The sequence below is a fragment of the Hirundo rustica genome, chromosome 17 (assembly GCF_015227805.2).
Source record: "Hirundo rustica isolate bHirRus1 chromosome 17, bHirRus1.pri.v3, whole genome shotgun sequence".
NCBI classification, from domain to species: Eukaryota; Metazoa; Chordata; class Aves; order Passeriformes; family Hirundinidae; genus Hirundo; species Hirundo rustica.
The window spans coordinates 2,339,405-2,351,409 of NC_053466.1; the positions used below are offsets into that span (position 1 = coordinate 2,339,405).

General features: G+C 43.6%; 1 protein-coding gene across 2 annotated transcripts in view; it reads left to right on the forward strand.

Annotated features, from left to right (window-relative positions):
• The first annotated feature begins 373 nt into the window (after window positions 1-373).
• Window positions 374-12,005, forward strand: part of SBNO1 (strawberry notch homolog 1) — a 28,981-nt gene continuing 17,349 nt past the window's right edge. Inside the window, exons 1-6 of one of the 2 annotated variants that reach the window (XM_040080423.1) lie at window positions 374-517; window positions 6,814-6,947; window positions 7,408-7,512; window positions 8,402-8,711; window positions 10,435-10,535; window positions 11,627-11,723. In XM_040080423.1, the coding sequence (XP_039936357.1) occupies window positions 6,816-6,947; window positions 7,408-7,512; window positions 8,402-8,711; window positions 10,435-10,535; window positions 11,627-11,723 (745 nt within the window). In that variant the 5' untranslated portion in view covers window positions 374-517; window positions 6,814-6,815. Of the gene's footprint in view, window positions 518-1,084; window positions 1,423-6,813; window positions 6,948-7,407; window positions 7,513-8,401; window positions 8,712-10,434; window positions 10,536-11,626; window positions 11,724-12,005 lie in introns of those variants that run through there. The other variant, XM_040080424.2, reaches the window with a different exon arrangement.

Here is a 12,005-nt window from a genome sequence, read left to right on the forward strand (position 1 = left end):
GGGGCCCGCCCGCGGGGACGTCGCTTATTTGAAGGACGGTGGTTACGCCGGGTTTTTTTTTGGGGGGAGGGAACGGGGAACTTGCTGCTTTCCCGTTGCCGAGGGCAGGGAAAAACCGAGGCGCGGCATGTCACGTGACGGGGGGCGAGCGGGGAGCGCGCGCCAGGGCCCGGCGGCGGCGGCGGCGGCGGCGGCGGTGGTGGGAGGGGGGGGGTGGTGGGCGCGAGACGGCGGCGGCCACGTGACCGGGGTGCCCGCGGGCGGGGGGCGGGTCACGTGGTGCCGAGCGCGCGCCAGCGGCGGGCGGTGGCTGGCGGGGTCACGTGGGCGGGGAGCGCGCGCGGCGGGGGGAGGGAGGCGCGGCCCAGGTCACGTGGTGCGGGCGGCCCCCGGCCCCCCCCCTCCCCTGTGAGGGGAGGGAGGGCAAAGATGGCGGCCGTGAGTTAGAAAGCGGCGGGCGGCGGGGCCGGCGGCAGAGACTTCCAGGAGCCCGCGGGAGGATCGAGCGCGACAGAGAGTAAGTCCCGCGCTGCCCTTTTGCCTGGCGTCGCGCCTGTTTGGCCGCTTCTGGCCTTTCTCCGCGTTGCGGAGCCGCCCCGGGGGTTTCCTCCCCTCAGTTCCACACCGGGGCCCGCGGCGGCGGCGCGGGGGTGTCCGGGGAGGACCCGTTGTGCTGCGAGCGGCTCCGCGTTTCTCTCGGTCCGTCAGCCCCGGAAGGCTGTGCGGTCGCCCCCGCAGGGGTCCCGGTGGGCCGGGGGCGGCGCGGCGGGCGGGGGAGGCGCCGCCGCCGCCCCGGCGGAGCCCCGGTTGTCCCGCGAACTTCGTGCCCGGGGGCGTGCGGGGGCGGGCGGCGGGGCCCCCCGGTTCTGGGGAAGCGCCTCTAACGGGGGCGGGCGCGGCGGTGGGTTCGGCCGCCCCCCCCCCCCCCCGCCGCATCCCTGCGCGGGCAGAGCCCCCCGGCCCGGCCCGCGCCTTTGTGCGCTCTTTCCGCGGCCGGTGATTGTTGAGGTTTGAAATGGAGAGACGAAGCGGGGGGGATGGGGGGTGTTTGATTTATGGTGCCGGAGCGGCTCCGAAAGCCGCCGTGAGACGGAGCCCTCCCGCCCTTCGCCGGGATCGCGGTGCTGTTGAAGGGATCTTTAAAGAGGTGAAGGTCTGGGAACAAAAAGTCGCGCATGGGACAGGATTACGCAGCCGATTCTGGCCCAACCCGGAAGTTTATGTCGGGAACACGTGTTGGTGGGAAGGTGGCGGGGCAGGAGCCGCCGACCCCCGTCTCTCCCGTCGCCTCCCCCGGGGGCTTCCCCGCCCTTCCGAGCCCTCCGGGGCCCCGCTGCTCTCGGAGAGCTGAACCGCGGCGACAGACACGGCCTCAAAGTCCAGGGACTCTTAACGAGCGCACCTCAAACAGAGGTTGCTAGGGTGAGTAATAGTTTAACGTAGAAATGCCCCTGCAGTCTGATGGGGAAGAGGCCTTTTGGGGTTTTCTTCTAGGTTTTGTTTTTGTGGGTTTTTTTTAGGTTGTTTCTTTATTATTTTTAGCTGACCAGGTTCCACACTGCATTTGAGAGTATTAATTAGAACTCTTGTATTTTCTTTCAGGCATTCATAGGCTGGTTCTACGTGTTTGATACCTGTTAAAGATGAGGCAAATTTTGTAAATGCTTCAAAAAAAAAAAAAAACAAAAAACCCTTGAATTGATACTCTGGTAACTCCAGAATAAGTAAAAAAAAAAAAAAATAGTGTGATCAAACAACACAGTGTAAAGTTAGGAATTAACTCAGTGGGAGACTATTTGGCTTTAGACTACCAAGGTTGTGTCTGGATTAAAATAATTTAAGAGCATACATTAATGTTTTGAAAGCTGCCCTTCCCCAAAATTGAAAATCTGTTGTTCATGTTGTAAAGCAAGAATTGAAATTGTGTAACAGCGTGACATTTGAATTGGTATTCTGTATCTGCTTCACAGCCATGAGATGTTATATTTGTATGCAGTCTTAATATTTAGAATATTTAATATGGGCAGTTTGTCTTTTTGTCCGGACTACTACTTTGGTTTCAAAACTCGCTGAGAGCTACTCTAAAAGCCGTTGGAGCAGGTCGTGGATATAGGTAATGGTGCTTTGAGACACACCTGGACTCCCAGCCTGAAACTAAGGATCCTTATGCTCACATGCTGCTTATATTTCTTTGAGTTTTTATTTCTTGAAAACTTTCACTACTGGCCAAATTACCAACTCTGGCCTTTTAGTCTGAAAGCCGATTTCATGCCAAAATATTGTATTGTTAAGTCTCCTAATATTTTCAAAGCTTCTGAATTTCAGATTTGCAGACTGTGTGACATTATAGTTGTAAATTTTGTAGAACAGTCATTAAAAAGCATTGAGGCAGAGTTGAACCCCACAGTGCCCTGAAGTGTCCCTCACGTCCTTGAAAGCTTTGACATTTGAGTGGTAACCAGCCTTGGAAAAAATGGGGATGATTTTTCTAAGATTGGAGTTAACTTAGGAGTTTTATGAGAACACCTTTGTACGTGTAAATGCAAAATTAACTGCTAGCCTTGAGGTTAAGGCATGGAAGGATGAGTGAGTTCATTAATTAGGATTTTGCTCTTTGATTGGATGGTGACTTGGAGAGGACCAGAAGGGGTTGGGTTGGTTACGTTTTTGGGGTTTTTTACTGTTACTCAGGTTGCCTTCTGGAGGCAAAGGCTGTGAAATGAGCAGAGCCCACATGGATATGCAGAGAATCCTGTTGGGTGGGATGGGGCTCAGCAGCCCTTACACCTCTGCTGTGAGAGGCTGCAAAGGGAGACGTGAAATTTAGACAGGCAGAGAATTTGCCGGGCAAAGCTGTCTTGTCTCTACAACTCCAATATTTGTGTGGTATCATAAATGGCTTCCAGTCCTGTTCAGGTGACAGGTATTCCTCCAAAAGGCGGTGGGATAAACCTTTCCTAAAAGAGCAGAAGTTGCTGGGTGCTGTTTGTGCCCCAGTTGGGTGCACCGCAGAGCCCAGGTGTGTGAAGGGCTTGGGAATAGCAGTGCCTGGTTGATTGTGATGTTTGGTTTGGACCAGCTTAGCATACTATAATCGATTATGGTTTTTCAATAAGCACTTTAGGCATGCAGTGTTACAATGTGTAACTCACAGACCTAAAAATCAAAAGGCTTTTCATTGTTTGGGATTCTACCATTATCCTTCTCAGGGGAAACAGAACAGGTTGCTCGACATGTGTTTTAGAATTTTTTTTCTTCTTTTTTTTTGTTTTGTTTCTTTGTACCAAAGCTAAAATGGAAGGAGAGAGAGAGCCAGGTTGGCATGGATACATGACATGATATTAAACATGGCATTCTGGTTTTGTATCTTTAAATCAGGAATTATTTACATAATGTGCAGTGATCACAAAACCGTCTCTTTATCAAAGTTTTAAGCTGTATTCTTCATCAGGAGAGCACCTTACAGAAATGTTTGGTGCCCTTCTTGAACTAGCAGCAGTTTGTTTTTCTTAATACAAAGAAAGATTAAGATACTACTACTGTTTAAATTTTATAAATACATTTTTTTATTTTTATTTAATAGGCTGATTCTTGCTCAGTGACATTGGTCTGCCTCACTAAACATAGACTATCTTATCTGCAAGATTCTACATGCTCAAAACAGTTCTTGGAGTGATGAATTGCTCAGGGAACAGCTTGTAATATTCACAACTTTTTAATAAGTATTTTCTTTTGGAGATTTTGAAGATGTGGCAAACAGGTCCTTATATAGTATTGCCAAGGCTGAGCTGCAGAGCTTGATAAAGTCACTTTCACTTGTGTTAACTGAGGAGCCTCCTACCTTGCAAGATTATGGAGCTGGTTCAGCCTGATAATGTTTTAAGCTTAACCAGCACGTGCTACAGAAAATAAAATAAGTTATCACAATGCAGCTTCTCCTGTCTTTTTTGGGTTTTTTTTTCCCTTCCTCATTTAATTTCCTTGCTAAATTATAATGGGAATGGTGGGCAGCATTGGTGCTAGGAAGTTGCACAAAGCCTAAAATTGGTGCTAAATATTCAGTGACTTCTAATGTAAAAATTCTAGAAGTTCAGAATTCCTTTTGTTCCAGACAATGCAGCTCTGTTCCTACTGTACAGAAACAAAATAAATGAAACTAGTCAAACTTTCATTGTCCAAACTGACAGACAAACAATTGCTGTTGTTTTATGGGGCTTTTTGCTGGGTTGTGAGCAACCCATGAATTTTTAAGATTTAAAATTTGGGGTATCAGGAGAGAGGTGCAGCTGGGGGATTTCTTACATGAAAACAGCCCCACTAGAAAGGGATGCTTCTAAACTGGAGATATTTACTCTGAAATTGTAGAAATTGCTTTGCTAGTTTCTATCACCAGTCATCAACTGAAAACTTTGAAAGAAACAAGGAAAGCATTACTGCTATGAATTTTTTTTTTCCTGAACTCTGAAACTTTTAAAATACCAGCCATCATATTTTTAAAGGTTAAACACGTTGAGGTCAGCAGCATCGTGGATGTGTTAAACTGGACTTGAAACAGATGTGATGGGTTTTGACACCATTGTAGGGCGGCTGAGGGAAATGTTTTTGTGGTGTTGGTGTGGGTTTTTCTTCTAGCTTTGGTTTTGCTTTGAGTCTCAACTTCATAGAAAGGCCTTTCCTTCCTATATTGTGAGAGCAGACTAGAAGTTCTTGAGTCTTTTCATTTTCTCTTAGTTCTCCTAGTGAAAAGCCCCAAGATTCTGCCTTTTTGTGCCTCTATTCAGTTCAGTCCCTTAACTCTCAACCAAGTTTTAGTCATATCTTTGCTTAGCTGTGGGGTGAGCAGCAGACTAAAGAATTAATTAGCTGATGGTTTTTCCCGTTGTACATTCCGACATTTTAGTCTATTTGTCCTTTGAGCAAAGGGGTTGCCCTGTGTGGAAGGGTGCTCGTGCCTCTTTCCCAAATGGGTACTGTGAAGTTATGGTTTCAAAGTGCTTTGGAGCTGTTTTGATGGGATAACCTGTGGCAGTTCCCCTTCTGTGGAGAAATTCATCTTCAGTAGCTGCTCTCAAGTTCTGAACACCAAAAGCATTGATAAGTAAAAATTTCATCTGGATATTTAAACTTTCTTCTCCTCGCCTTGTTTCTAGTTAGTAAACAATGCTGCACACTTGTAAACTTAGATGTGATGGTCACTGTTAAGATTTTAGTCTGATGAAAATTAAGGATTTATCTTACCTAATTAATGTATATATATAGTCCCCCTTTTTGAGAGAGAAAGCACAATTTTTTGGGGATGAAAGGTGAAACTGAAAGTCAGTTCTTACGACTTTTGTTGACCCATTCAGGGTTCTGGGAGACGGGCTAGTGGGTGGTGACATCCTTTAATCATGCTGCGGTATCAATTAAATTTTCCAGCTGACTTAATACTACATAATATTTTCTGTACCTCATAGCAACAAACCAGGCCATTCTGCAAATTTATTTGGTCACCTCAAATGCCTTTAAGAAAGAAGAGCCTGGTTCTGACAAGCAAGTGGTGTTTGATGGGGCTGTGTGTGCTCAGTAGCAGTCCCACCAATTGTTTATTGCTTTGATATCATTTGGAGCATCTTTAAATCTTTGATGCTTTTAAATGTATCTTCCCCTTGTGCCTGTACCTTTCACTTGTGGTGCCACCATCTCGGTGTGAATCCACGACCAAAAGTTTCTCCCTGCTATTGCACAGACTAAAACTGGGAAGAGTAAGAACTGAGTGCCCGAGGCTTAGCTTATTACAAGAATTACCTGTTCTGCTAAAAGTGCTGAGGAATATGTGTGCCCAGCCAGCTGGATGTGGCTTAGCTGTGCATATAGAAGGGATAAGCAAGGGAATGCTCTTTTGGAGTCTTGTGAATGAACATCTGAAATACCAACAAAGAATTTTGTCCTCTTGTCTGATTTAGAGTAGGTGTTTGGCTTCATTGGGTTTCAGTGTTTTGTGGGTGTTAAAGGATGTGGAGGATAAGTGAAATTGAGATCTGCTTGAGGTGTATTTAGACTGTATAAGCAACATCTCAAATTCAGTGAAATAATTTAATTTTTATCTTAATACTAGGGCAGATGGGTTTCCTTCTTAAGCAAGTGAAACGTGTTATCTTCGCTCTTCATCTTTAAATATGGAGTATTTGGCTTTTTAATAAGTTTTTATATGGTCTAGAATAGCTTTTTGAAATTAGTTTTGCTTGTCCTACACATAAAGGAGTCCGTGACCTGATGTTAGTGTCCTATTTAATAAGCAGTTACATACTGTAATAGTAGCACATTTGTTCTCTCCATATGCAAAACAAAATTTCTCCAGTGAATGAATGTAACCTAATGTAAGGGCAAGCAAGAAATTAAAGCTTTCCTTATAAGCTCTTTATCACTAACTTGTTACAAGATAAAGTAAATGAGTTTTAATTGTGCTTCCCTCGTGCTGTTGCTTCACCAACAAAGACGGATCATTAGCATAACATGGTCTCACCATTTCTGCTCTTGGTATTTCTTGTAATGTAGTGTCTCAAAGACTAGAAAAGGTGTCTTAAGTTTATGGGTATGATAGCATTTTGTGTAGTAAACTGTTGAATTTTCCCTGCTTCTACATGTGGCGGGTATGTTGAAAAGCATACAAATAAACAAAAGGACCAGAGCAAATCTAGAAAGTGAAACTGTGTGTGCAAGAGACTGCACCCTGAATGCTCTTAAATCCAGAAACTGGAGTTGTGTGTGGGCAAAAATTAAATCAGAATTAAATGTACTTGTATTTAAAGTTCCGTTTCTTTTCTTTTTCAGAGATGGTGGAGCCAGGACAAGATCTGTTGCTTGCTGCTTTGAGTGAGAGTGGAATCAGTCCAAATGATCTCTTTGATATTGATTCTCCAGATGTGGTTCTTGCAAACCCAGCACCAACTCCAGCTGTTCAGCAGGTTAGAACAAGAACATTGGGGTTGTTAGGGAGAGCTTGGGTTTGCTGTGATGGAGGGTTAAAGGGGATGATGCCCGTAGCAAGTGGTTGAATCATGTGGAGTTTTCTTAAGTTTCTTGCTTAAGAAAATCTAATAGTACTGAGATTGCAAAATGACTTGCAAATTAATTTCAAACTTCTATACAAAAAGCAATCTGAAACGCTTGAGGTCAATACAGACAGAAATACACTTAATTCTGGACATGACATGGGGACATAATGTCAGGTATCCATGGAGAACTCTCATGTCATTGGAGTCTAGCTGCTCTACAATAAAATGCATGAGGAGTGTAATGAAATAGCGTGTTTAAGCTCCACGCTGGCCTTCACTCTGCCAGAGTGCAGCCACTTCAGGCACAGACTGGGAACAAAAGCCTTAAGGTTTAATTCCTGCTGACTTGTTTGCTTTCTTCCCTCTGCAGTCAGTACCGCTTAGTGCATTAGAACTGGGCCTGGAGACTGAGGCTGCAGCTGCTGTGAAACAAGAGCCAGAGACTGTGTCTACTCCAGCCTTATTAAATGTTCGGGTAAGAACTGGTGCTCCAGGATTTAGATGGGATGGGGGCTTAACTTGGGCTGGGCACCAAGTGCCCACTAAGCTGCTCTTTCACTCTTCCACCTCAGTTGTACAGAGGCAAAAAACGATGGTGAGAGGCTCGTGGGTTGAGATAAGGACAGGGAGATCAGCAATTTGTCATGGGCAAACCAGCCTCAACTCAAGGAAATTAATTCATTGCCAGTTAACAATGGAGAAGGAAAATGAGAAATAAGAACAAATCTAAAAATACCTTGTCCCCACTCCTTCCTTTGTCCTGGGCTCAACTTCACTCCTGGCCTCCGTGGTCCTCCAAGGGCTGCAGGAGAGTCCCTGCTCCAGCACCTGGGGCACCTCCTCCCCTTCCTTCACCGGCTTTGGTGTCTGCAGGGGTTTCTCACATACTCTCTCCTCCATCCCAGCTGCTGATTTGCTGATAGTGTAACAGTTTTTGCCTGTTGTTAAACAAATACCTTCTCACAGGCACTGCCAGCGACACTGACTGGCTGTGCCTTGGCCAGCGCTGGGTCTGTCTTGCAGTGGTTTGAACTGGCTTTATCAGGTATGGGGGAAACTGTAGTGCTCGCATCTTGTACCTAGGTGAAGAATTTTTCATTTTATTTTATTCCTTTTCCTTACCCTAAAATAAACTCTAAAAATAACCTTCTGAAATATGTACAATGTATTGAGTGATACTTTTTGCTCAGACTGTTGCAGCACAAGATGATTACTCTGGCATCTTCAGCATGCCAACTGAAGACATTTCTTACTACAAGTGTCATTTAAAAACTGTTACGCCCTGTGTGCTAAATGAAGTCTTTTAAAGTTTGCTCTTTCTTTTTGACCGTTTTCTGAAAATTCCTCTGCTGCTTTGTCGCCAGCAACCACCATCCACCACAACCTTTGTGCTGAATCAAATCAATCAGCTTCCAACTCTGGGGACGACAATAGTGGTGACAAAAACGACGCCCGTCACCACCTCGAGGCAGACGATCACTGTAGCAAAGATCATCCAGACCAGCACAACCACTCGGCCCTCGGTGGCAGCACCAGCAGTTCGCAATGCCTTGACCACTGCACCTTCCAAGGACCAGATTCAGCTGAAAGATCTGCTCAAGAACAACAGTCTTAATGAACTCATGAAATTGAAGCCACCTCCTAATATTGCCCAACCGGTAGCAACAGCAGCGAGTGAGTTTTCTTTCTTTGTGATTACAGGATTTTAGGCAAATGGTGAAATAATGAAGGTCTTTGCACGTCATGGATTTTCGTGGCTTAATACAATATCCTGGTAAAGTGAAGTGGTTCAGGAAACCTGATAAATTTCATTCTACCTGTGGTAGTGATAGAATTCATGGTGAAGTAGTATGAAATAACAAGAGTTTAAAAAATTAAACTCTTGATTTACTGCATGGAATGAGGAAAATGACATTGCAGCTGGAGAATTGGTAGAATGAATTTGTGAACATTACTGAAGTATATTAGCTGTGTTACTGGAGTCTCCACCAATTCCTGCTCTAGTGTGTACTTGGAACTACAACAAACTAGTACTTTTTCCTATTTAGCTTCTTCCAAACTAGATTTGTAGGGTAAAGTGTCTCCTGCAAAAGGAAAATCTGTCCCTTTGTTTCATTGGAGGCATCAGATCTATTGTTTAAGAAATCAAGTCCTAAAAGCTTGCCGTTTATTTTCATGTTACTTCTGAAATGTTGCAGTAAGGTAAGTGCCACAAGTACTTTGTTGTCACACTCCAAATCTTCATTTTGTGATTTCTTCCATAATATTCCCTTGTATGTTATTTCTAGCATGTGGTCAACTTGTATAAGGAAAAAGCTGCATGTGTGTGAAACTCAAGTTTCAACTCTTTCAAGTTGTCCTGATTTTAGTATGAGGTTAAGATCAGACTAGTTCAGTTTGAAAATATCTTTATTGCTGCTTTTTTTTTCCCTGAAAGATACACAGGCATTTTCTGGATTTCTGTTATTCATTGTCTCTGAAACAAGCTTTGCTGATTTTGTAGGTGTGGTTGGCATAACCTATTTTTCCATATGCAGACAGAGAGTGCAGTGCAGGAGCTGTCTGTTAGAACTGAAACAAAAAAACCAGAATGTCCCTCTTGTGTCATTGTTTTCTCTTAGGGAGTGGTTGACAAAACCCAAGTTGGGACATGAACTGAAGTTGGGGCAGGGAGTAGAGGTGAGGAAGAGGAGGGGAGAAAGCAGAAGGGGACAAGCCAGTCCTATTAAGTGAAAACTCAGAGAAGCACAGAATAGGTGACACCAACGGACTGTGACTGTTAGAGTGGCACAGCTGCAGAAAACAGTTGAATTTGTAGCTTCTGTATAAAGTGAAAAGGAGACCTGCAACTCCTAGAACTGCATTCCTGATCTTATTTGTGTTCCCACGTCTCTGGATATTTCCTCGTGTTTATTTTAAAAAATGACAATTACTTGTAGAAAAGAGAAGCTCTTGAAAGGAAAATGGTCTTTTCATGTAATTCAGGCAGCATGAGCTCTAGATGGGAAAATATTAAGAAGTTAAATTATGCAGTGTCTTTGAGGAAAACATTTATTTGTGCAAGTGCCCTAATTGTTTTTAGGGGCAATTATGCTAAGTTTATTACATGCATTGATATGATGGAAGCTTGACAGCTGCTTTCAGTATTTTGCATCCATCCTTATGCAAATTATTTCAGTTGTGTGCTGAGCTCTATTCCTAGTTCCTTGGAAATGTGACTGAACACAGGAAGGTTAATAAATGATCTCCTTAAAGGCTCCTGTTACAAATTTGTTCTTGAAGCATCATTGTGCTCCTGGATACTTTAAACTTCTCTTCCAGCTCATTCATAGAGCAGTACGTTAATCTGAGTTGATGTTTGGAGGGAATTCTGTAAAGCACAGCTTTTCTTTTGCAGCTGACCTAAGCAATGGTGCGGTGAAGAAGGAGGCTTCCACGAAGGAGGTGGCAAGAATATGGATAAATGACATTAAAATGAGGAGTTTTTCACCTACTGTGGTAAGTGGCACAAGTGGCTCATCTGTCAAAGCAATGTGTTGCTGGCCATAAACAGTTGTGACCACTTTCAGGAGTTACTCATACTTGTCTTGTGTGTGGTGGAACTGTCAAGTGCATCTGTTTGTTCAAAAGGTCAGTTGCTCCACGAGATGAAACTTGGTTAGATGAGTGAAGTTAACAGCTGTGCAGAGCAGGCTTAGATAGTAAATGACAATTTCGAGAAATTACTATCCTTAGCAGAAGCTGGTGTGGCTCTGATTAAAGGTGATAAGCACAGCATTTCCTCTGGGTTAAAGCATTTTCTTCTAAAATCACTAGCAATGAGGAAACTGAAAGACTTCCCCCTAGCATGGCTGTCCTTCTGGGCAGTTGAATTGAAGATGTAAATTGAGTATCATTCAATTTTCTAAATGTAATAAAATTACATTCTGATGCTGTAAACACTTGAGGTTTTGGAGTCTTTACTGAGAGCTAGACTCAGGCTGGTGTTTGGGAAGAGCTGTGCTCCTCAGTGACTGCCATGCAGAAGGGCTTTTTCAGATCGCTTCTTATTTATTAAACATTCATTGTGGAAAAGGTTTGATTTTTCATCTTTGAGTGCTTTGCAAATATTGATATATTTACATTGATCAGAGTCACGGTAAATGGGTAAGTGTCAGGTTTCAGAGAGTACTGGACACAACTGACTATTTAACTATAAAGTTGTGAAATGATGAATGTGGAACTGCAGGAGACTCCAGGGGAGTACTTGAACATTAGGGCTGTCATGTTTTCAAGGCAATTTTCTTTGTCATAGTCTGGTTTTAATATGCTGTAAGAAGAATTTCTTCTTAATTCTACTTAATGTGAGTTTGGAGTACTTGATCTTGCAAAGAATAGGAAATTCCCTGATTTTGTCTTTAGAGGGTTGTTCAGAGTGTAAGAAATCTACATTTGTGTGTGGTTTCCCCAGCGATTCACTGGTTTGTCCCCTACGCGTGTTCAAACATTGAAGTGCAAGTTTGTCCTCATTTCCTTTCTCATGTTAATTTCCAGGAGATGGAATAGTAACAATGAGCTGTTTGACTAACTCAGGTATTTCTGTATTCTAGAAAGTGCCAGCAGTAAAAGAAGAGGAGGAACCTGAGGAAGAAGATGAAGAAGAAATGGGCCATGCAGAGACCTATGCTGAATATATGCCAATAAAATGTATGACCTGGTCTCCTGTTACATCAAAAGGCTGAATGCTTTGAGAGTTAATTTATTTACTCTTGTGTAATTGCTAACACAGAAAATAGATACTGCCTGAAATTAACAGGACCCAAATAAGTTGTGTGTTGAAATTTATCTTCTGTAGCACTTAGATTTGGAAGATAAGTGTATTTTTAAAGAGAGAAGAAATTCTTCAGTGTATCATTGAGCAGTATTTGTTTCACAGATATGACTGATGAACCAAAATCAGGCTCTTTTTTTTCTTTTTTTTACATCTGT